Here is a 24,766-nt window from a genome sequence, read left to right as displayed (position 1 = left end):
ATTTGGATGGAATTTGGTACACATGCAGACCAGCAATGGGTATGTAAATGATTTGATTTACAAGGAATTGGCACATCTAGTCACCAGACACACAGGATGCCTCTCAGACACATTAGACAGCATTAGCATTACACTTGATGGGGTTTGTTAGGGGTCGCATTGTGGGTTTGCCTGAAGCCCGGTGGTTCTATCGTGCAATTGCCCGGCATGTGGGGCATGCAGATGTCAGTCACCTGATGCTGGAACCAATGGGCATGTGAGGGGATCCACACACGTCGTGAAGGTTCCAGTCGCTCAAGACAGATCTTCAAGGGAGGATCGTCATATTCCGCGACAGGCATTACAGAACCCCATGACATCTGTGTCTGCCATCCGGACACAGGTATTGGACTCTCTGCAACACCTCGTGTCATCCCGTGTCTCGACGACTCGACGAGCTGGACAATAGGTTCACCATCCCATGCGTAAGCTACTGTTATCAATCCAGAGACGGCTGCGTTTGGAGGTGTGCTATAACCGGGAGGCATAGACTGATGACGAGTGCCTTCCTACCATGTTCAGCAATGAATCTCGGTTCTGCATTACCATGGATGACTATCGTGTGCATATAGCTGCGTCGAGGGGTGAGGACCAATCCTGCCAATGTTGTGGAGAGACACACCTGCGTTACTCCTAGCATCATGGTGTGGGGAGCTATAGGGTGTGACATCATGGTGTGGGGAGACATAGGGTATAACTTCAGGTCATCAGATAGTGATTCGGGGAACTCTGATGGCACAGTGCTATATTAGTGACATCCTACATCCACATGTCTTACCCCTCCTGAGACAGCAACCTGGTACAGTCCTTCAACAAGACATCACCTGTCCAAACAAGGCATGTCAGTCTATGGACTGCCCACCTCATGTTGAGGTCCTCCCATGGCTAGCCAGGTCTCCTGATCTTTCTCCAAACATGTGGGATTAGCTCAGATGTCAGTGCCAATCTTGAGGGTCAGTTACAACAGTTGTGGGCCGACTTGACACAGGAGAGGATACAATGGCTGTACGATTCCCTCCTGCACCATATCACCACATGTATCCAGGCCCTACTGACATGGGACCAGCAGTGTGTCCATACTGCCAACTCTGCTGTCCGTTTGATCTGATATTATAATCATCGTGATTCAGTCACATGACCTTTCACCACATGCAGATTCATTTCATTTCCACCACCCTGTCTGGATGTTTTTTTTTGTCTCCGAGTGTATTTTCATATGGCACCTTTAACAACAGAGTTGCCCCAAGGCGTTTTTCATGCCATTCTGACTTTACCACGACAGCATAGTCAGACCCTGCATGCACATGTCACCTGCAGCTTTCCTGTGAAAATGAGACTGTATTAAGGATACTAAACAGCGAATGAGTAGGAGCTCGCCAGCAGTGGATTGCCATTGGGGTTTTCTGACTCTGCAGTCCACGCTGCAAGGGCACAGGGAGCGTTTCTGTGATGGGAAAGACGCCCCCCTCTAACCCTAACCCCACCACGCCAATGGGGGGGGGGGGGGGGGGGTGGCACGTCAGCAGCCAAATGAGTGTGTGGCAAGGTTTTGGGACTCATGGGTGGTGGGGCTTCCAGAATCAGAATACCTTTTATTCTGGTTGGAAATGGTTTGTAAAAAAAAAATAATAAAATGGACAACACAGTACCACACACAGTCTCTTCATAAAAATAAGTATGACATATGTAGATGGTAATAAGTGGGTAAATATGAAAATAAGTACAGTACTGTGGTGAAATAATGTCAAATATTGCGCAGATAAAATAAAATTGATAAAAATAGGGAATATTGCACATGCTCCTGAGTGATTCACTGAGGGTTGTCTGGAAGAATGACTTCCGGAGGCGTTCAGTGCAGCATTTTATGCAAAGCAGTCTGCGGCTGAATGTGCTCTTCTGTCCAGCCAGAGCTCTGTAAGGTAGATGTGAGGCAAGTGAGAGGCACTATATGTGATCATCCGCGGGCTGGACAGCATCCTGTCCTCCGCTGAAGTGCATAATGGGGAGGGGGGGCATTAGGGCCCAAGTGTTGTGGTCTGTTTAATGAATGATACAGTGGTGTTCTGGGGGGCTCTTGACAGGTTCCTCAAGAAAAGCATCCACCAGCATCAAGGAGGAATCTGGCTGATCAATGTTCTGTCCTCTTAAGGTCCTTCGTGCCATCTGTTTGATGACTGGTGAACGTCTGACTCGTCAAATATGTCCATCTTTTTTACCAAATGAATATGTGTTGAGCTGTGGAGAGGGTGCATGTGTCCTGTAATGCAAAATATTCTATAAGATCACAGAGTGTTTTTTAGCATGGAGGTCTTTTATCTGGTGGCTAGTGGGCAGAGATGGGCAGAGGTTGACACTGTTTTGTCTTTTGCAGGAGTCACGTTGGAACTACTTGCTGGGATTTGTGGCGCTGCCCACCCTGCTGCAGCTGTGTGCCCTGCCTTTCCTGCCAGAGAGCCCACGCTTCCTGCTCATGGAGCGGAGGGACGAGGCCCGTGCCCGCGCAGGTACCTGTACAGGAAACATACTGTGTATATCATATATAACATATATATATACCTGCACATGAAGTGAAGGGATGAGGCCCGCACCTGCACAGGTACCTGTACAGGAAACATACTGTGTGTATCATATGTAACATATATATACCTGCACATGAAGTGAAGGGATGAGGCCCGCACCTGCACAGGTACCTGTACAGGAAACATACTGTGTGTATCATATATAACATATATATACCTGCACATGAAGTGAAGGGATGAGGCCTGCACCTGCACAGGTACCTGTACAGGAAACATACAGTGTACATCATACATAACATATATATACCTGCAGATGGAGCGGAGGGAAAGTACAGATTTGTTTAAAAATAGAGAGCGTTGTCTTTATGTTTTCCCCGGCTATATATGTACCTGCATATAGTGGGATGAGGCCTGCATAGGTACATGTATAGGAAACATGCTATGTATATCATGCATAACATGTGTATCTGCCCATGGAGCAGGGGGGCGAGACCCGTGCAGGTAAACATATAACATATATAACCTGCACATCTGGACCTAGCTTATGCATAGCTATAAATAATTCAACAAATTCCAGCTGGTGCTGCCTTAGCTACTAACGGCTACATTCAGCATCTCACGGTAATTAGGGAGAATGGCAACTGCATGTCCTGCGCTGAAACTCGCTGTGAAGTTTACTTTCTGCTGTGCATTCAGTTACATAAATAGTGGGGCATCAGAATGGGGGAGGGGGTCACATTCAACGCAGTAACACACCATGACTTTGCCCCCTCCAAACTCAACAGGGGAATCTACACATGCAGCAATCATGTGCTCACTTTCTCTACAGCTTACAAATACACTGCTGTTACCCCCAAATATTGCACATTTTGCTCCATTAGTCCATAAAACAGTTTCCACTTCTTTTAAATCATGCTTTTCTGGTTATACAGTTTAAAGAGTGGACAGACAGACATAGATGCCTGAGGCTATGCTCAGACCCTGCACAGCTCTGTTGCTCCACATATGCCATGCTGATCTTGTGATCCCATTCTCTGTCCACTGTACCTCATGGCTCTTCACCCCCAGGGATCCTGGGGGATGCTCAGGATTATTTATCACTCTCAAAAAAACTTCAGTCTTTTTCAGTCCACTAGATTAGTTTTATCCACTGAGAAGTGGCGAAGGCACAAAGAGATCCATGTGCGTAAGAGAAAGAAGATGTCAGTCCCGAAAGGAGGAAGAAAAGCTAGACATCAACCTCGAAAGGGGGGGCTATAGCCACTAACAGGGCTGATCTGAGGATGAGGCCTCATTCTGTCAGGCCGGACTGGGATGTGCTGATCCCCTGCGGCCTTCTGGGGGTCATACGTTCTGTATGAAACGCAACTGACTGAAAAGCCCTTTATAGCTGCTTTTTCTTATATTTTATTAGTTTTATATTTTTCCTACCATTTTCCAGTTGTTGTTCCAGTTTGTCCAGTGAGATGTTTAGCTGACACCCTGAAGGTATCCCAGCTGGACATGTGTGAACGCAGGCGCGGTGATGTCCATCACTCGGACAAAAGAAGTGATATGTTTGGTGTGCATGCTGTCCATTTGAGATATTCTGATTAGCCATCTGGTTGTGATCAAACGGGAAATGGGGGGTGGGGGTCCAGTGAGTTGGCTGTGTTTACTTGGAAATGTGAAGGGCTTTACGTCTCTGACACTCGCTTTTAAATTTACTTTGGGGAAATTCTCCTTGATGCATCTGGAATGTATGAAAAGTTTCATCGCAGATTTTGATTTGCATTTTGAATTAAGACAGGTGATTTCCCATAGGGAGTTCACAACCTGAGAGAGGCTTCATCTGAATATTGATGTTGCCCAGCCCTTAAGGCTATTTTTTGCAGTCTAGAGAAAGGATTGGGTCCTGGCTTCTGGCCGAGATGTGAGGATGTGAGGGGGGTCATCAGTCAGCCCAGTTCTGCCCCACTGGCATTTTAACAGGAGTGGAAGTCAGGCTCACAGACTAATGAGTCAGAGGGATAGGCGTGTGAACTCCATACACTAATAAGTCAGAATGAGCATGTGGCAGTACGCAGACTAATGAATCAGAGTGAGCGTGTGACCTCTGCAGACTAATGAATCAGAGTGAGCATATGGCACTCTGCAGACTAATGAATCAGAGTGAGCATATGGCACTCTGCAGACTAATGAATCAGAGTGAGCGTGTGACCTCTGCAGACTAATGAATCAGAGTGAGCGTGTGAGCTCTGCAGACTAATGAATCAGAGTGAGCATGTAACACTCTGCAGACTAATGAATCAGAGTGAGCATGTGACCTCTGCAAACTAATGAATCAGAGTGAGCATATGGCACTCTGCAGACTAATGAATCAGAGTGAGCGTGTGACCTCTACAGACTAATGAATCAGAGTGAGCGTGTGAGCTCCGCAGACAAATGAGTCAGAATGAGCATGCGAGCTCCGCAGACTAATGAATCAGAGTGAGCGTGTGAGCTCCACAGACTAATGAATCAGAGTGAGCGTGTGACCTCCGCAGACTAATGAATCAGAGTGAGCATGTAACACTCTGCAGACTAATGAATCAGAGTGAGCATGTGACCTCTGCAGACTAATGAATCAGAGTGAGCATATGGCACTCTGCAGACTAATGAATCAGAGTGAGCGTGTGACCTCTGCAGACTAATGAATCAGAGTGAGCGTGTGAGCTCCGCAGACAAATGAGTGAGAATGAGCATGCGAGCTCCGCAGACTAATGAATCAGAGTGAGCGTGTGAGCTCCACAGACTAATGAATCAGAGTGAGCGTGTGACCTCCGCAGACTAATGAATCAGAGTGAGCATGTAGCACTCTGCAGACTAATGAATCAGAGTGAGCGTGTGAGCTCCGCAGACAAATGAGTCAGAATGAGCATGCGAGCTCCGCAGACAAATGAGTGAGAATGAGCATGCGAGCTCCGCAGACTAATGAATCAGAGTGAGCGTGTGAGCTCCGCAGACTAATGAATCAGAGTGAGCGTGTGAGCTCCGCAGACTAATGAATCAGAGTGAGCGTGTGACCTCCGCAGACTAATGAATGAGAGTGAGCATGTAGCACTCTGCAGACTAATGAATCAGAGTGAGCATGTGGCACTCTGCAGACTAATGAATCAGAGTGAGCGTGTGACCTCCGCAGACTAATGAATCAGAGTGAGCATATGGCACTCTGCAGACTAATGAATCAGAGTGAGCGTGTGACCTCTGCAGACTAATGAATCAGAGTGAGCGTGTGAGCTCCGCAGACAAATGAGTGAGAATGAGCATGCGAGCTCCGCAGACTAATGAATCAGAGTGAGCGTGTGAGCTCCACAGACTAATGAATCAGAGTGAGCGTGTGACCTCCGCAGACTAATGAATCAGAGTGAGCATGTAGCACTCTGCAGACTAATGAATCAGAGTGAGCGTGTGAGCTCCGCAGACAAATGAGTCAGAATGAGCATGCGAGCTCCGCAGACAAATGAGTGAGAATGAGCATGCGAGCTCCGCAGACTAATGAATCAGAGTGAGCATATGGCACTCTGCAGACTAATGAATCAGAGTGAGCGTGTGATCTCCGCAGACTAATGAATCAGAGTGAGTGTGTGACCTCTGCAGACTAATGAATCAGAGTGAGCGTGTGAGCTCCGCAGACTAATGAATCAGAGTGAGCGTGTGACCTCCGCAGACTAATGAATGAGAGTGAGCATGTAGCACTCTGCAGACTAATGAATCAGAGTGAGCATGTGGCACTCTGCAGACTAATGAATCAGAGTGAGCGTGTGACCTCCGCAGACTAATGAATCAGAGTGAGCATATGGCACTCTGCAGACTAATGAATCAGAGTGAGCGTGTGACCTCTGCAGACTAATGAATCAGAGTGAGCGTGTGAGCTCCGCAGACAAATGAGTGAGAATGAGCATGCGAGCTCCGCAGACTAATGAATCAGAGTGAGCGTGTGAGCTCCACAGACTAATGAATCAGAGTGAGCGTGTGACCTCCGCAGACTAATGAATCAGAGTGAGCATGTAGCACTCTGCAGACTAATGAATCAGAGTGAGCGTGTGAGCTCCGCAGACAAATGAGTCAGAATGAGCATGCGAGCTCCGCAGACAAATGAGTGAGAATGAGCATGCGAGCTCCGCAGACTAATGAATCAGAGTGAGCATATGGCACTCTGCAGACTAATGAATCAGAGTGAGCGTGTGATCTCCGCAGACTAATGAATCAGAGTGAGTGTGTGACCTCCGCAGACTAATGAATCAGAGTGAGCATATGGCACTCTGCAGACTAATGAATCAGAGTGAGTGTGTGACCTCTGCAGACTAATGAATCAGAGTGAGCGTGTGAGCTCCGCAGACAAATGAGTCAGAATGAGCATGCGAGCTCCGCAGACTTATGAATCAGAGTGAGCGTGTGAGCTCCGCAGACTAATGAATCAGAGTGAGCATGTAGCACTCTGCAGACTAATGAATCAGAGTGAGCGTGTGACCTCTGCAGACTAATGAATCAGAGTGAGCGTGTGACCTCCGCAGACTAATGAACCAGAGTGAGCATGTAGCACTCTGCAGACTAATGAATCAGAGTGAGCATGTGGCACTCTGCAGACTAATGAATCAGAGTGAGTGTGTGAGCTCCGCAGACTAATGAATCAGAGTGAGCTTGTGACCTTCGCAGACTAATGAATCAGAGTGAGCATGTGGCACTCTGCAGACTAATGAATCAGAGTGAGCATGTGGCACTCTGCAGACTAATGAATCAGAGTGAGCTTGTGACCTCTGCAGACTAATGAATCAGAGTGAGCATGTGGCACTCTGCAGACTAATGAATCAGAGTGAGCGTGTGACCTCTGCAGACTAATGAATCAGAGTGAGCGTGTGGCACTCTGCAGACTAATGAATCAGAGTGAGCATGTGGCACTCTGCAGACTAATGAATCAGAGTCAGCGTGTTAGCTCCACAGACTAATGAATCAGAGTGAGTTTGTGACCTCCGCAGACTAATGAATCAGAGTGAGCATGTGGCACTCTGCAGACTAATGAATCAGAGTGAGTGTGTGAGCTCCGCAGACTAATGAATCAGAGTGAGCTTGTGACCTTCGCAGACTAATGAATCAGAGTGAGCATGTGGCACTCTGCAGACTAATGAATCAGAGTGAGCTTGTGACCTCCGCAGACTAATGACTCAGAGTGAGCTTGTGACCTCCGCAGACTAATGAATCAGAGTGAGCATGTGGCACTCTGCAGACTAATGAATCAGAGTGAGCTTGTGACCTCCGCAGACTAATGAGTCAGAGTGAGCATGTGGCACTCTGCAGACTAATGAATCAGAGTGAGTGTGTGAGCTCCGCAGACTAATGAATCAGAGTGAACATGTGGCACTCCGCAGACTAATGAATCAGAGTGAGCATGTAGCACTCTGCAGACTAATGAATCAGAGTGAGCGTGTTACCTCTGCAGACTAATGAATCAGAGTGAGCGTGTGACCTCCGCAGACTAATGAATCAGAGTGAGCGTGTGACCTCCGCAGACTAATGAATCAGAGTGAGCATGTGGCACTCTGCAGACTAATGAATCAGAGTGAGCGTGTGACCTCCGCAGACTAATGAATCAGAGTGAGTGTGTGACCTCCGCAGGCTAATGAATCAGAGTGAGCATGTGGCACTCTGCAGACTAATGAATCAGAGTGAGCTTGTGACCTCTGCAGACTAATGAATCAGAGTGAGCATGTGGCACTCTGCAGACTAATGAATCAGAGTGAGCGTGTGACCTCTGCAGACTAATGAATCAGAGTGAGCATGTGGCACTCTGCAGACTAATGAATCAGAGTCAGCGTGTGAGCTCCGCAGACTAATGAATCAGAGTGAGTTTGTGACCTCCGCAGACTAATGAATCAGAGTGAGCATGTGGCACTCTGCAGACTAATGAATCAGAGTGAGTGTGTGAGCTCCGCAGACTAATGAATCAGAGTGAGCTTGTGACCTTCGCAGACTAATGAATCAGAGTGAGCATGTGGCACTCTGCAGACTAATGAATCAGAGTGAGCTTGTGACCTCCGCAGACTAATGACTCAGAGTGAGCTTGTGACCTCCGCAGACTAATGAATCAGAGTGAGCATGTGGCACTCTGCAGACTAATGAATCAGAGTGAGCTTGTGACCTCCGCAGACTAATGAGTCAGAGTGAGCATGTGGCACTCTGCAGACTAATGAATCAGAGTGAGTGTGTGAGCTCCGCAGACTAATGAATCAGAGTGAACATGTGGCACTCTGCAGACTAATGAATCAGAGTGAGCTTGTGACCTCCGCAGACTAATGAGTCAGAGTGAGCATGTGGCACTCTGCAGACTAATGAATCAGAGTGAGTGTGTGACCTCCGCAGACTAATGAGTCAGAGTGAGCATGTGGCACTCTGCAGACTAATGAATCAGAGTGAGTGTGTGACCTCCGCAGACTAATGAATCAGAGTGAGCGTGTGAGCTCCGCAGACTAATGAATCAGAGTGAGCGTGTGAGCTCCGCAGACTAATGAATCAGAGTGAGCGTGTGAGCTCCGCAGACTAATGAATCAGAGTGAGCATGTGGCACTCTGCAGACTAATGAATCAGAGTGAGCTTGTGACCTCCGCAGACTAATGAGTCAGAGTAAGCGTGTGAGCTCTGCATGATCTTGCCTTATATTTATTGTCACTTGTGCATTTCGTTTCCATTGAATGCAGCAGTTAAACCTTAATATAGTCAGATATTGGTCAGTGACATAAGATGGACTTGTTCCATCTTCCTGTCTATTAGGGTGTATTTCCTTGCTGTTTCTTCTTTTCGTTTGGTTGAGGGGACTGCTGAGCACATTTCGAGCCCCCACCGCTGGGCCAATCCTGAGGAACATGACCATGTTTAGATGGTGAATGAGCCCCCTGACAGGAGCATCTTTCCTCTAGAGACCAAACTGTCGCCTCATGCTGTGGGGGTCACTCATAAGCCACCCACTCTCCTAACAGCTCAGCGTTCTAATGGTCTGCAGGGGGAAGGAATCATCCTCTATATAAATCTAAATAAAACAACGACTTAGTTGTGAGCAGTGTTGGGTAAGTTGCTTTAAACATGGAATACAGTACAGTTACCAATTGCCTGTTGACAAATGTAATCAGTAATGTAATCTAAGTATCTCCAAATAAAAGTTATGTAACTAATTAGTTTTAGTTACTTCTGGATTACATCAATGGCAAAAAACACAAGACAAAAGTACGGAAATGTGAAAAGATTACTTTTTATTAGGCAACAGGACCTTCTCCTAGAGCCGACACCTTATCGTGGTGGAGGGGTTTGCGTGTTCCAATGATCCCAGGAGCTATGTTGCCCGGGTATTTATGTGCCTGGTAGGGTCACCCAAGGCAAACAGGTCGTGAGTAGGAACCAGACGAAGTGCGGCTCACAAGACTTTTAATGACGAAAAAGATATTGGATCCACGGTTTCCCTTGCCAGGAGCCAGGCCTGGGGGTGGGGCTCAATGATGAACGCCTGGTGGCCAGGCATGTACCCATGGTGCAGAACTTCCGGCAGAATTTCTCCCCTATCCCAGGTGAGGCGGGGGACATTGAGTCCGAATGGGCCATGTTCCGCGGCTGCATTGTGGAGGCAGCTGACTGGAGCTGTGGCCGTAAGGTGGTTGGTGCCTGTCGCAGCGGCAATCCCCGAACCTGCTGGTGGACACCAGTGGTGAGGGATGCCGTCAAGCTGAAGAAGGAGTCCTATCAGGCCTTTTTGGCCTGTGGGACTCCAGAGGCAGCTGACAGCTACTGGCAGGCCAAGCAGAATGTGGCTTCGGCGGTCGCTGAGGCAAAAACTTGGGTGTGGGAGGAGTTTGGCCAGGCCATGGAAAATGACTTCCAAACGGCTTCGAGGAGATTCTGATCCACCATCCGGCGGCTCTGGGAAAGAAAGCGGTGCAACATCAACACTGTTTATGGTGGGGATGGGGTGCTGCTGACCTCAACTCGGGACATTTTGGGTCGGTGGAGGGAATACTTTGAAGGCCTCCTCAATCCCACCAACACGCCTTTCAGCGTGGAAGCAGAGTATGGGGATTTGGGTGTGGACTCCCCTATTTCTGGGGCGGGGGTCACTGAGGTGTTAAAAAGCTCCTCGGTGGCCGGGCCCCGGGGGTGGATGAGATCCGCCCGGAGTTCCTTAAGGCTCTGGATGCCATGGGACTGTCCTGGTTGACACTCATCTGCAGCATTGTGTTGACATCGGGGGCAGTGCCTCTGGACTGGCAGACCGGGGTGGTGGTCCCCCCTTTAAGAAAATGGACTCCAACTATAGGGGGATCAAACTCCTCAGCCTCCCTGGTAAGGTCTATTCGGGGGTTCTGGAGTGGATGGTCCTTCAGATTGTCGTATCTCGGATTCAGGAGGAGCAGTGTGTTTTCGCCCTGGCCGTGGAACAGTGGACCAGCTCTATACTCTCTGCAGGGTTTTGAAGGATTCATGGGAGTTTGCCCAACCAGTCTACATGTGTTTTGTGGACTTGGAGAAGGCATTCGATTGTGTCCCTCGGGGAGTCCTGTGGAGGGTGCTCCGGGAGTATGGGATGCCGGGGTTCCTTTTAAGGGCGGTTCGGTCCCTGTATGACGAGTGCCAGAGCCTGGTCCGCATAGGTGACACTAAGTCAGATTAGTTTACGGTGAAGGTTGGACTCTGCCAGGGCTGCCCTTTGTCACCAATTCTGCTCATAGTTTTTATGGACAGAATTTCTAGGCACAGCCAGGGCATTGAGAGTGCTGAGGTTTGGTGACCTCAGGATTAGGTTTCTGCTTTTTGTAGATGATGTGGTTCTGTTGGCTTCATCGGACCGTGATCTTTGGCTCTCACTGGGACAGTTTGCAGCCGAGTGTGAAGCGGCTGGGATGAGAATCAGCACCTCCAAATCTGAGATCATGGTCCTCAGCCGGAAAAGGGTAGAATGCTCTCTCCGGGTCGGGGATGGGGTCCTCCCCCAAGTGGAAGAGTTTAAGTATCTTGGGGTCTTGTTCACGAGTGAGGGAAGGATGGAGCGGGGGATCAACAGGCGGATCGGTGCGGCATCAGCAGTGATGCAGGCACTGCATCGGTCTGTCATGGTGAAGAAAGAGCTGAGCCAAAAGGCAACGATGGTCACGAGCTGTGGGTAGTGACTGAAAGAATGAAATCACGAGTGCAAGTGGCCGAAATGAGTTTCCTCCACAGGGTGGCTGGGCTCTCTCTTAGAGATAGGGGGAGGAGCTTGGATAGGTAACAGGACATGTGTTATTAAAATAATAAAATACATACATTATTATGGAATGCTGTCAGGGTAAAAACCGTGAGACAGAAAGTCTCCACATGGCATTTTCCCCCTCTAGACACGGCAAAGAGCAAGTAACAGTACTCATATAATGCAGTTTGGCCTAATAATAATCACGCTAATGAGGAAATTATTCAATCCTGTATGGAAGATTAAGGACAGACAGTGTTCTATGTGTTGTCCATGTGATTTTGGGCTCTACAAATAAAACTGAAGTACAGTACAGTATTGTCTTAATTTGTAGAAGTAATATTGATATACAGGTAGCCTATGTGCCTGTCAGGCTTTGTGTAAAGAGCATAATACCAACTAACTCTGGGTAGCTAATGTTAGCGGTTGGTCGTCTAGTTTTACGTCTAAATGTTACTTTAAGCTTGACGTTGAGCTCCTTAATGTTGCCAGGATTTTGACAGCTGGACCACATAATATGCATGGCAGTGTGATATTTCGCCTCTCCTCCTTAAAGACAAAATAGCTGTAAAATGTCCACAAATTTGATAGTTTTTTTGACAGACATCCAGCTGGAACAGCCGCTTCGCTCTCACCGAATGGGGTTTGGCAAAAAAAAAAACAGAAAAAAGCACATTGACGGTGAGAAAGTTAAGCCTGCAGCCTGGAGTTATGTGCCAGTGGGAGGGGCTTATGCTGTCAGTAGGAGGGAGGAACATCAACACATCCTGTGAGAGGTGCTGTGTCTGCAGAAGGTGGCGTGAGATCAGTTTCACCTTCTTCATAAACACATCAGAAAACATCCCTCTTTTTCAGATTTATTATTTAGGAGTTGTGAGAGAAAAAAATGACTAGAGGGATATTTTGGCAGGTTACATAAGGCAGTTATTTGTATTTCATCGCTTCCCAAGTCTCAATAGCATTAGCAAGTATCTGTGAGAAATTGCAGTTTTGAAGGTGAACAGTGGGGGGGGGCGATACAGCGAGACCAGCTTCATGGTATTATAATGGTGGTAAGAATGCGAGAAAACATGAAGAAACATGAAGGGAGTACAAAGGGAGGGAAGCCTCTCTCAATCACTGCACACAGCTTTCGAATACCAGCGAGATCCTGCACATCAAAGTGACATTCAGCTGTCACTTGTTCAGTGCTGTATCGCTTTCCGCCCGCGAACAACCTGTCAGAGGGGGGCGCTAGGCTGGCTTCCTTCAAGGTCAGGAGTATGCTGACCCCCCCACCCCACCTTCCTATCATAGTTACCAAATTGCCTCCATTATTTTAATGGTTTTGACATTTTGCTAAAGGATAAATTACAGCAGGGGATTTCCCCGTTGGCCTGCTCCCTATAACGAGTGTGCCTGTGCTCTGCTAATTGGGCTGGTTATGATGCACGAATGGGTCACAATGAGCTAGGTTTGCGTCCAGCCCCATGGGAGCTGGTGATGGAACTCAGAGAAGGGCTTATTTCCGTTTCCTGACACCTCCTCCTCCCCCGCCCCACAGCGTTTCAGGCCTTCCTGGGTAAGGAGGACGTGTCGGCGGAGCTGGAGGAGGTCCACGCTGAGAGCCGGGCCCAGACCACCATGCGCACTGCCTCGGTGGGCCAGCTGCTCCGGTGCCGTGCCGTGCGCTGGCAGGTGGTCACGGTTGTGGTGACCATGGCCTGCTACCAGCTGTGTGGCCTGAACGCGGTGAGTACCTGCCGGCCGGTCTCCGAGGACGGAGCTGTCCAAAAGCTGCCCAGGAAAACAGGAGCAGAATCTCTGACGGGGTCACGTGTCAGTTACAGGACAGGCCTGAAGTTATAAACTCCCCAAACCTGCTTGCCTGCCTGACTCTCCCTCCTCAGTCCCAGTGCCTTTGCCATAATAGTTATCCTTGTAGACTAGTACTAGTGCAGCAGGATCACCGTAGTAGTAAGAGACAACTAGCAAAAACAGGTACCTCAGTCTAGATTGACCAAAATAATGAGAAAGTGGCCCCACCCAGCATGTTTCACCTAACTCTAAGCATGATCGGATATCATACCTCCGGACACTCCTTTTGTGGTTTTTCCAGTTTCTGATGCCCCCCGGTGTCTCGCATTTCCCCTTGCACCCCCTTTCTGTCAGTTTCTTGTCCTTCTCCACAGCTGCCAGGTCGCATTGGCTTCTGTTCCAGGACGGGACTCTTCATTAGCATTTGCATATTTTAATTTCAGGCCATACCCCTCCGCAGCCACGAGATCAGGCACCTGTGTGGCTGGCGAGATGAAAGAGGGAATCTGCCTGTTTGGGATGATCGGAGTAACTAGATTAATCCTCAAAACTAAGCGCTGACTGAAAGCAAGTCACTTTGTACACAATCTCACCTTTCATTCAAAAGCACAAAAGGCTGTACGCCCAGGCAGCAGTGGCCCGTAGGTAATAATCTCAGCTCACCGCACATGCTGTGAAAGCAGCAGGAAAAGATTCTCTTTAATTGGTGTTTTCTTTTCCTGTGTGATCGCCGTGCATTGTGGGAGACGGGCTTCTGGAGCTGTACTGTCTTCCCCATTCAGTCTTCTATCAGTCACACTACAGGAACCGTGATTGAAATCATTACCATGAATTACGGTGCCATGCTCCTAGTCCGATTTTGATAATAAAAAATAACCTTATAAACACTTTTCTGTGTTTACTTGACGGACTGGTGAATTGTGATCAAAGAAAAAAACTGGGAAATCGGTGGCTATGGACTGTGAGTCGATAGTGTGATATTTACTTCAGTGAAAAATGAGATAACGTTTTGCTTCGAAGCAGCAGATATGGGAACTGGCAGCGGTGACATTCTGTTTACCTACATTGCCGAATAAACATTGTACACCAGCTATTGAAATATAAGCTGCCAGTCATATATGAATAATTAACAGGCCGGTGTTGAATTACTAAACTGTAGTGTTGTATAGAGAAATGCCTTTGAAATGGTGTGATGCCATCGTTAAGGGGTAAATGGATGGAATGGGGAAAACGGATGGAACAGGCTAAGGGACGGTGGGGACGGGACTGAATGGCAGCGCACCCTGAGTGAGCTCCTTTGGGTGTCAGCCCCCTCGGCCTGTGCCGACACGCAATTCGCCACGTGCTGCAGTTTCCGCGGAGGGCAGCTGATGTTTTGCCTTAGCAGGTCATGCACACCTTTGGCTGGATCCCTGAAGCTGCTGTTAATGGTTTGTGGGGTTTCTGCTGTTTATATGGTTTGTGGGGTTTCTGCTGTTTGTATGGTTTGTGGGGTTTCTGTTGTTTGTATGGTTTGTGGGGTTTCTGCTGTTTGTGGGGTTTCTGCTGTTTGTATGGTTTGTGGGGTTTCTGCTGTTTATATGGTTTGTGGGGTTTCTGCTGTTAATAGTTTGTGGGGTTTCTGCTGTTTGTATGGTTTGTGGGGTTTCTGCTATTTATATGGTTTGTGGGGTTTCCAAGAGACACCTGCAGGTTGGTGCATGTAGGCATATGTACCTTCTGGGAGGCTGTTTTTCTACCATTTTTTAGAGTTTCTACAGTTTATAAAAAATGGCGTCCCAAGTGAGTCAACTTGCTAATCAGATAACTAGACTGAAGCCAAGCCTGGCCAATCTCTGTCTCTAGCGGGTAGCCCCACCCCCTGCTTCCCACACATAACTCTGCCCACACCTTCCCCTCTGCACTGAAGGGCCACTTGCCTCAAAACCACTTCTGCTTGACATGGAAGAAGAACTGGCTTTCATTCCAAAGAGATGAGTTATTTTCAATATTTTATCTTTGCAGTACTTTGCATTACAGATGGCAGAAATTCAATGAATAGTCAATGTGCGTCTGAATTTTCTCCTGGATCTGCACGGTAATGGGAACAGCGAGAAGCACGATTGTGTCTTTCAGATGCATTTTTTACAAATCAGGTCCCTCAGTTTGAAAATGGTTATGCATGCTTATTTTTCCTGGATGATTTTTTCATAAATAAAATTGGAGGTTGTTTATATTCTATGGGGGAGAGGGCTTTCAATGGCTGGAAACCTCACAAGTCAGAGATTCCCTTGGGTGAGAGGACAGAGAGTCAGCGTAATGAAGCACATTTCTTAGTGCCTCCTGATTTTGCCGGTGCTGCTGCATTAACACTCTTCTATTATATTTACCCCAGACAACCAGGGCAGGGCTGAGCTGTGACATCATTTGTTCTGGCCTTATATTCTCGAGTCGGTGCTGTGAGTTCCAGTTACAAACCTAAGCTACTGATCTGATGGAGAAGAGGAGGGAAACTTTTCAACTTGGGACCCCTGCAGCCATTGGCAGGTCCAGCTCGACACCAAAGACTTGGGCGCATAATTAGACCTTGGGATTAGTGACTGCAGCAGAACCATTGATATTTAAACCAGTTGCCTCTCTGCATCCTTCCTAAATTGCCCTCACTCTAAAAATGGCCTGCAGGCTCCATGGTAACCTGTTTGTCAAAATGTCTGGAAGCAACTTAAGAGATCTTAGAACTTCTGCTGTCAGTTCCTGAGGGTATTTAGAGTGAGGTAACAGATTTAGTTATAAAAAAAGTGTCAGCGTCTAACAAATAGTGTTATGGAAATATTACAAATTATATATATTCTATAGGGACAAAAGTCCACTGAATTTAAGTGTTTCATTCAGGTGTACAAAATAAAGCACCCAGCCATGCAGTCAGGTTACATTTGTGAAAGAATAGGTCATTCCGAAGAGCTCAGTGAATTTAATCGTAGTACTGGCATAAATGGAACCTTTGCAATAAGTCAGTTTGTGAAATTTCTTCCATGCTATATATTTCATGGTCAAATGTAACTGGTGTTACTACAAAGTGGAATTGTTTAGAAACAACAGAAATTCAGCCATGAAGTGGCAGACCACGTAAAGTAACAGGGCCAGTGCTGAAGCGCATAGCGTGTAAAAGTTGCCAAAGCTCTTATGACTCAGTGACTGCAGAGTTCCAAACCCCAACACAAAAACTGTGCACCAGGAGCTTCATGGAATGTGCTTCCATGGTCGCGCAGCTGCATGCAAGCCTCACCTCACCAAGCTCAATGCCAAACGTCAGATGGAGTGGTGTAAAGCACGCCACCATTGGACTCTGGAGCAGTGATAAGGTGTTCTGCAGAGTGATGAATCACACCTCTCTGTCTGACAGTCTGATGGATGAATCTAGATTTGGCGGATGCCAGGAGAACGTTACCTGCCTGACTGCTTTATACCAACTGTAAAGTTTGGTGGAGGAGGAATAATGGTATGGGGTTGTTTTTCAGGGGTTGGGCTGGGCCCCTTAGTTAAAAATGAAGGGAACTCTTAATGCTTCAGCATACCAAGACGTTTTGGACAAATCTTTGCTTCTGACTTTGTAGGAACAGTTTGGGGAAGGCCCTTTGCTGTTCCAGCATGACTGTGCCCCAGTGCACAAAGCAAGGTCCTTAAAGACATGGTTGTGTGAGTTTGGTGTGGAAGAACTTGATTGGCCCGCACTGAGTCCTAACCTTTACCCCATCAAGCACCTTTGCAATGAACCTTCACGTCCAACATCACTACCTGACCTCACAAATGTGCTTCTGGAGGAATGGCCATGGATCAGTGGGAATGTGCGGGAGACTGGTTTTGTGAATACCTGAATCAAATCCATTGGGTGCCTTTGTGTTCTCATGTCTGTTAACAGATCTGGTACTACACCAATGGGATCCTTCGGGAGGCGGGCTTTGCAGAGAACACGATCCCTTACATCACCCTGACCACAGGGGGTGTGGAGACCCTGGCGGCCATCTGTTCGGTGAGTGTGGCTCGGCTCCCCCATGCCCGGATGGAGTGGCATTTGAGTGAGTGATGGGGCAAAGGAAGTTTTTCTTAACAGATGTGTAGAGGTTTCCGGAAAAATCCATGACATCATGCTGCAGGTGACGGCCTGGCTCCATGCCGTGAGTCACAGATGATCATGTTCATGATCCCTTATTCGCACAATCTGACCATAACACCATATTTCACCAACATGTGTGCGCATTTATTTATTGGGCTGCTTTTATTCAAAGGGATGTACCATTAAGAAAAGAGAGTTCGACGGTCCCTGGAGAAGTTAAGGGTTAAGGGTTATTGTTAAGGGTTAAGGGTTTGACCTGGCAGCCTTCTTCGGGCATCTGCACGGAAGTGTGTGAATTTACTGGCCATTCACACTTCATGCTTCATTGGTCACCTGTGCCATCCATTCTCCCTTTTCTAGCTGATGGATTAGCTTGCCTTTGTGAGAAGCCCCACCCACTATTATTCCGGGCTGCAGTGCCTGTTAACACAGTCATTAGCAGTGCTTGGATGCACACAAAACATATAACTTTCCACAGCGAACCACAGATGAACTTGAAAGGTCGAAGGTCACTGTTTCTCTTCTTGTAGAACTTCTACAATTTCAGGCCTTTATTGGTTACGCCAAGATGTCCCTTGAATGTTTGGCTTGCCGTAATGGCGTCTGTGGATTGGACATCACTGAGGTGAAATGTTAGCATCGTATGTCACATTGCATACAATGTCTTGTTGATTCTTCCCTGACGGAAAGGTCAGTTTCCGACATGTTGCGTTTTCTGACGGCAGTCCAGTCCCAGGAATGGGTTAGACCTGTGCCTTGTCCCTTCCACTCAGTGAAAAGCGGAAAATCCATAAGCAAATTCACGTCAGCTGCCCTGTGTGCATACTTCTGAGTCACTGGGCCGTGAGTCATGTCCCCCTCATCACAGAGGCTTATGGAAAATAAATGCCACAAAGATAAGGACTGCCCCCCCATCAAAATGGTTTCAGATGGGATGAGCAATTTGCAGAGAGGAACTGATAAAAAACAAACAAGTCTGAAGAAGTTTTAAGGATATAATAGTTCAAGACATCCTGATAGGAGGCCATCACATCTGCTGGCTTTCTGAGTTGGATTTGTGGGGCACGCCACCTTTATCTGCATCTTTACAGGTACAGGTGTCTGCTTTACTCGAATCGTGATGCAGTGCATTATGGGATTTGCCACTGAAATACTTATAGTTCCACATGTTCTGCTCTGGGTGTCCTTAGCTAACCCTACACATTCACACCCTCTGCTTTTGTCTCCCTGTTAACATAATGACAGCTTGGTGTCCCTTGGTTTTTCAGACATCAGTGGGGCTCACAGTGACCATTAAGGCTCCCAGGTGAGATCCCAATGTACAATTAACTGTCAAACATGGGGGCAATGGCGTTGTCCTACCCAAAATGCACCTGTGTTCTCCATTGACATTTGGTTGAAGACCAGCTCAGTGTTATTTAACACAGTTAATTAGGGTCACTCCAGTCTAGGATATTCAGTGCTGTCTCAGTCGACCACTGTCTAGGTTAATCATGCAGTGTCTGTCAATCAGTTCAGTCTAGATTAGTCAGTGCATGAATGAAGAAACGGATCGGTGGGGGTGCAGATCAGAAATATATCCCACATGAGCCTCTCCCTGGACAAACACAGGCATTGCAGACCTGAAATCATCTGAAAAAATCATTAGGAAAATCATTAAGGATGCAGCCTGTTTGCAGTCATTGTCTGTGCTGGCCCACTGGATGCTTTAGGGTTTCTTATTTATCATTTCTATTGTGCTGAAACTTAGGTTGCAAAGGCTCAAAGGTACAAGAGCAGGCGCCCCCAGAGACTGAGCCGGCAGGCCTTTGTGGTGAGAACGCAGCTTCTGAGCTCCCACTGACCCTCAGCTTTAAGGCCGGCCTGACAGTCACCAGCGCTGCTGCCCCGGCGGTTAGTGGGATCTCGGCCCGGCGACGCGTCTGTGGGCTGCGTTTGATGAAGAGCTCTGCTAACATCAGATGCTCTTGGTGAAATCCTCCCATGGGAGAGCAGCCACAGCTCAGAGTTCTACTCCAAGCCTTGCTGGCTGCAGTAAACACCAACCACCACACAATCCCAGCCACATGTGTGTGGGGGGTGTTTCTCTCTCCAGTTTTCAGCCAGATCTCTTCTAAATTGTGCAGTCTCTTCCTCTTTTCAAATTGCCCTCTTCTCAAAAAGTCCAGCTCTTTCCCCAGGTGAGAAAGAGGGAGGCAGACATTCGCAAAGCTGCAGATTAAACTGTTCAGGGCTGTTTTTAAGCAGTGCGTGGATAAGCATCGGCGACCTAAATGTCCTGGCAGAATTCCATTTTCACAGCTCATTTTCCCTCAGTGCGCCTGCTTATGGAACCTTAAAAAGCTCCCTTAGTGATCCGTTTGTGAGTAATACCAGCCGCTACTGTCAGTCATCCGCTGGTCATGTTGTCGTTAACGCTGGCAGATGGTACTTTTCAGAAAGGGGCCTTTGGGTTCTTTCCACTGAGTCTCTGTTTGGTTGTTGGAGCACAGACGCGTCTCTATGGAGATGTCGTTATGGAGGGCAGGAGTGTTAGGGAGTTTTCATTTGTTATGTGCTCTGTTACGTGTGTTATATGCTGTTATGTACCTAAAACTGAGGTAATCTTTAGAGATTTTTAATGGGCAGACTTGCGCTCAGAACCTCAAAAGGTACTTTCAGTCGAAAATGTTACAGCGCACCCTCTGCATATACCTCATGAGCTGTGACATTTAAAACAGAGCTGATGGTGGGTCCAGTCAGTCTAGGTTCAGTCTGAGTCAGACTTTGGTGGGATCCCCAATAATGGGACCTGTTCAGGGAGCTTTAAACGACAACATGGCAAGAAGGTGACACGTGAAGATTTCATGGGCAGTAGGTCACAAGCTTGTCCTCGGATGGACAGTCACACAGTCGTCCGTGATAGCGCCTCCTGCAGGGGGGGAGCATCAGAGCTCACGGGTCAGAAAAAATGCTCTGTGATGTGTTGGGATATGGAAACAGTGTTAACAAAACATAGCATCAAAATCAATCATCATCACAGAACACGTCAACGCATCATAGAAATAGACAGGCAATCTGAAGCTTGCAAAGTCATATGTTCATGTTTTGTAAACAGTGCGCAACCAGCTGAGCTTCACATCACCTCTGTTGTGTTTTATACGCAGATTTTAGCTGCTTTGGGGTTACAGATGTACCAGGGGTAAGCCCACTCCCCCCATGCAGAAGTGCAGGGCGGTGCCTTTTGTCTGTGAATCTGCGCCACAGAGCTCAGCCAGGCCACTGTGTTTTAATTCAGCATCAAAGCAGTGCACCGTGATTTTACCACAGACCTTTTCTGACCTCTGACAATATGGGCAACGGGCTCGAATCTGAAAATGTGCGGAAATGTTTCTGGGATTTCAGAAGATGAGATCCGTAGCCAGCGGGAGGTACGACAGGGAGGGGCTCTGTTGCTGTCTGGCCTCTGACTGGACAGACCCCATGGGGTCACTTTCAGGATGAGATTTTGTGTTTATCACCTGTCTCCTCACCCCTGATGCGCTCTCCCCCCCCCCCCAAAACCATGCCAGTCAGAGTGCAAAACCAGCTCTTCATACAGCTCCTTCATAAAAACACCCCCGTAAGTCCTCAGTATCTTCTTTTTCAGGGAATTGTAGAATTGCAACAGTTCTCAAATCTGGATCGTGGCAAGTTCTGAAGGGGTCGCGAAGCAGAGTTGGAAATGTAAGCATTTTAAAACCAGCAAGCTTCTAAGCTGATCCATGATCAGATTTCCCAGCGCCAGTCCTAGATTTGACCCATATAAACAGGTCTTGGGTCTGCAAATGCTTAGTGCAAAATTAGTGAAAACTCAACCAATCCAAGAAGCCAAACCACAGATGCTTAATTTAAAGTTCACTGGCACACCCAATCAGATTTTTGCATTGATTGCCGTAAATTGCAGAGTGCACTGCATGCTTGATCATATCATTACTTTACACCTATTCTTGATATAGGGTTGTGACCTACAGTAACTGCCATGGTAAAAAATGATTCACAGTGCAAAAAAGGTTGAGAACCAATGGTGTAAAGGATGACTGGACTTTTCCTGTACCCATAATGCACCTGAAAGCTCAGCCTTCTGCCTGCTCGTTTTGGTTTGATTTGGTCGAAAAGGTTCACGGCTGTTCCCCTGGCGATGATCAGCCCGTTCTTTTACTGTTCCCGTGCCTGATAAGTCTGGGCTCCTCTTCATCCCTCAACCCCCTGAACATGCCCCCCCACCCCCACGTCAGACCCCGTATTCTAAATACACAGCCTGCCTCTTTCCCAGTGTGGAAACTCCCCGCTGCTTACATTAAACGTACCTTCACATACATGAAACCACACCTTTACATTAAACCATCTTCACACCCCAGAATCCTCCCAATGTGCTGCAACTTGAGTGTTTCTCATACATCAGGTAATAACTATAATGTGCCTTTGCCAACCCCTTGGTTTGTTTAGGTTTCCATTAATTAAACTCACTTGCTATTTCAACAGGCAGCTTCCAGGGACAGAGCATTTTGTGTAATTTATTTGCCTAACCTTAAGTGAACACTGTTCTCTTTGGAGGCTTTCATGCTCTGTTGTCATCCTATTAGGTGTCACATCGAGGTGACAACTAGGGTGGAGCCCATCAGCCCAGCAGTGACACCGCAGTGACAGTAACAGCACTCCCAGCATATAAGCAATCTGTTAATTAGCCGTCCTTCAAAAATATGTGACGTTGCTACTTGTTGCCACTGTTGTTTCGGGGCTGCTGTGCACAGGTGGCGCCCCTACAGATTTCCCACGGCAGTGCGGGAAGAAGGGCAGTTCCCCAAATAACAGGGGAGACTGGAGCCAGATATTTGTAGCGCGAGCTGATGGAAACTGCAGCCTGACTCAAGGGTTGATTAGCTTCTCTATGGCAGGGGGAGTCTGACGTCTGGCATGTATTTGCAGGACGATGTGCACCTTAAGATCTTCTGCTTCTAGGGATGTGCTCTTTGCACCAGCAGGGGGCATAGTAGTTAAAGGACTCTGATGGAGATCCAGTAGGTTGTGCTTGTGGGCAAAGTGCCTGTCATTGATTGCACCATGATGCGAGCCTAGGCTAAAAGGTCAACGGACAAGCTTTTAAGAAGTCTCTGGCACAGGAATAAGTGGCACCTCTGATGGGAGGGGTGCCAGGTCACTTTAGGTGGTGGCAGGGGATTTGGTGATGGACCTGTTGTCCATCCATCAGCATTCATCTATGATAACCAGGAGAGGGCATCAGTGGGGCATGAAAATGCTGTCACATGAGCTAGCCATGTGGGACTGGGAGGTGTCCCATATGCTCCTCTGCATGTTCTTACATTACTCCTGCTGGAAATGTCCTCAGATCAGTCAGTTTGCTACCCTATGTAACAATGGGAGCCTTTTGAGGCCTGAAGAACAAGTAAATAACTGAACATCAGGGGTGCATAGAATCACACGGTAAATGAAAACCTTGTGCCGCCAGATGGCACTACCATGCCCCTCGGGTATGGCCCCGCCCCTCAGGTATGGCCCCGCCTCTCAGGCAGATGCGGGCATGTGTACATGCGCACAGATGCACTCAGCAAAGCACCATTCTCACTGAACCATGCGAGTAGACAGGATAGCAGAAATGAGATAAAAATACACAAGTGCACAGGACAGGGAGGTGGACCACATCACTTGGTCTGAGCTCTCCTGCAGGGAGGGCTGGGAGGGGCAGGTGTCCGGCTGTGTCTCCTTTCAGGCGTGGTGCATACTGCATCGCCCACCTGCCTTCCCCCTTACCGGGAGCCCTCTCCCTCCCCCAGAACGTCTGAGGCCGATTGACCACGACAGGTGTTACCTCAGAGTGGGCTGAGCCACAGAGCGGCAGTCCCCCCCCCCCCCCCCCCCCCCGCCTTGGGTTGGTTTACCCAGTTTTTACTCAGTGTCATTCAGACACGGGTCACCTGTCTCAACGCTGAGCTCTTCCTCATTTCTGCATGGAGGGGTGACAGCTGTCACACACTGGAACATTTCGTCTGGGCTGGGGGGCATGATGGGCTGCTCTGTGTGGGTGTGCGTGTGTGTGTGTGTGTATGTGTGTGTGTGGGTTATGTATACATTATACTGTGGGGACCATATGTCCTCATATCGTGTTAAAACCCTCTTATTTTTACTTTGTAGAGACCATTTTTTTGGTCCCCACGAGGGGAAACTGATTACAATAAAAAAATAAAACTAAAATTGCCAGTCACCTGATTTGTGTGGATACTTATAGTTAAGGTCAGGGTTGGGTAGGAGTTAGGGTTAGGGTTAGGGTTATGATGGATTATGCCCATGGAACTGAATGGAAAGTCTCCACAATATTAGAAATATATGAACTGTATGTGTGTGTGTGTGTGTGTGTGTGTGTGTGTGAGTAACACAGATGTGCACAGATTTACATAGAAAAACAGAGAGAAATAGACACCCAGACCTGGTGCACACGCGTCTTCTGGCTGGGCTGTTGTTTTGGGGGTCTGTCAGGGCCTGATAGACGAGGGGGTGGGCGGTGGAGTGTGGAAAACATCGCAGCATCACACTGTACCTTTTTCATTATTTCTGAAAGGAAAAATCATTTCTGCTGCCATCCCAGTTTGAGTGGGCAGCTTTCTTGGGTGTCTCGATGACAGCGGTGGTGGGGGGGGGACACTTTGTCAGAGTGGTGGGTAAAACGGTCCACTGGCCTCAGATCCTCGCTACAGATGATTATTGTGTGGTCGGCGAGATTCCTAATGTTTCTAGCTCTGGGTTTATATGTAATGTTCTATTGTTTGTTAGAGATTGACCTCATGCATTGTTGTGGTGAGACCCACCTCTACTGAGTGCTTATTGGTTGGTCATTGGTCATTTCCTCCAATGGGATATGCATGTTAACTAGCAGAGTCTCTTGAGGTTTCTCTCTCCTTTCTCTTCCTTATGGTTCTACACCACAGGGGCTCGTGATCGAGCGCATTGGCCGGAGACCACTCCTCATCTTTGGCTTCAGCTCCATGGCCGCCTCTTTCAGCCTGCTCACCATTTTTCTCAACCTCCAGGTAAAGATTTTGGACACCTTACCTTGTG

At 47.8% G+C, this 24,766-nt stretch overlaps 1 protein-coding gene across 4 annotated transcripts in view; it reads left to right on the top strand.

Annotated features, from left to right (window-relative positions):
* Nucleotides 1–24,766, top strand: part of slc2a9l2 (solute carrier family 2 member 9, like 2) — a 102,712-nt gene that overhangs the window by 40,043 nt on the left and 37,903 nt on the right. For all 4 annotated transcript variants that reach the window (XM_048970289.1, XM_048970288.1, XM_048970290.1 and 1 more), the window contains 4 exons: nt 2,411–2,543; nt 13,328–13,515; nt 17,480–17,590; nt 24,637–24,738. In XM_048970289.1, coding sequence (XP_048826246.1) covers nt 2,411–2,543; nt 13,328–13,515; nt 17,480–17,590; nt 24,637–24,738 — 534 coding nt within the window. The remainder of the gene's footprint in view (nt 1–2,410; nt 2,544–13,327; nt 13,516–17,479; nt 17,591–24,636; nt 24,739–24,766) is intronic.

The sequence above is a fragment of the Brienomyrus brachyistius genome, chromosome 12, assembly GCF_023856365.1.
Source record: "Brienomyrus brachyistius isolate T26 chromosome 12, BBRACH_0.4, whole genome shotgun sequence".
NCBI classification, from domain to species: Eukaryota; Metazoa; Chordata; class Actinopteri; order Osteoglossiformes; family Mormyridae; genus Brienomyrus; species Brienomyrus brachyistius.
This window is presented reverse-complemented; position numbering and strand designations above follow the sequence as displayed.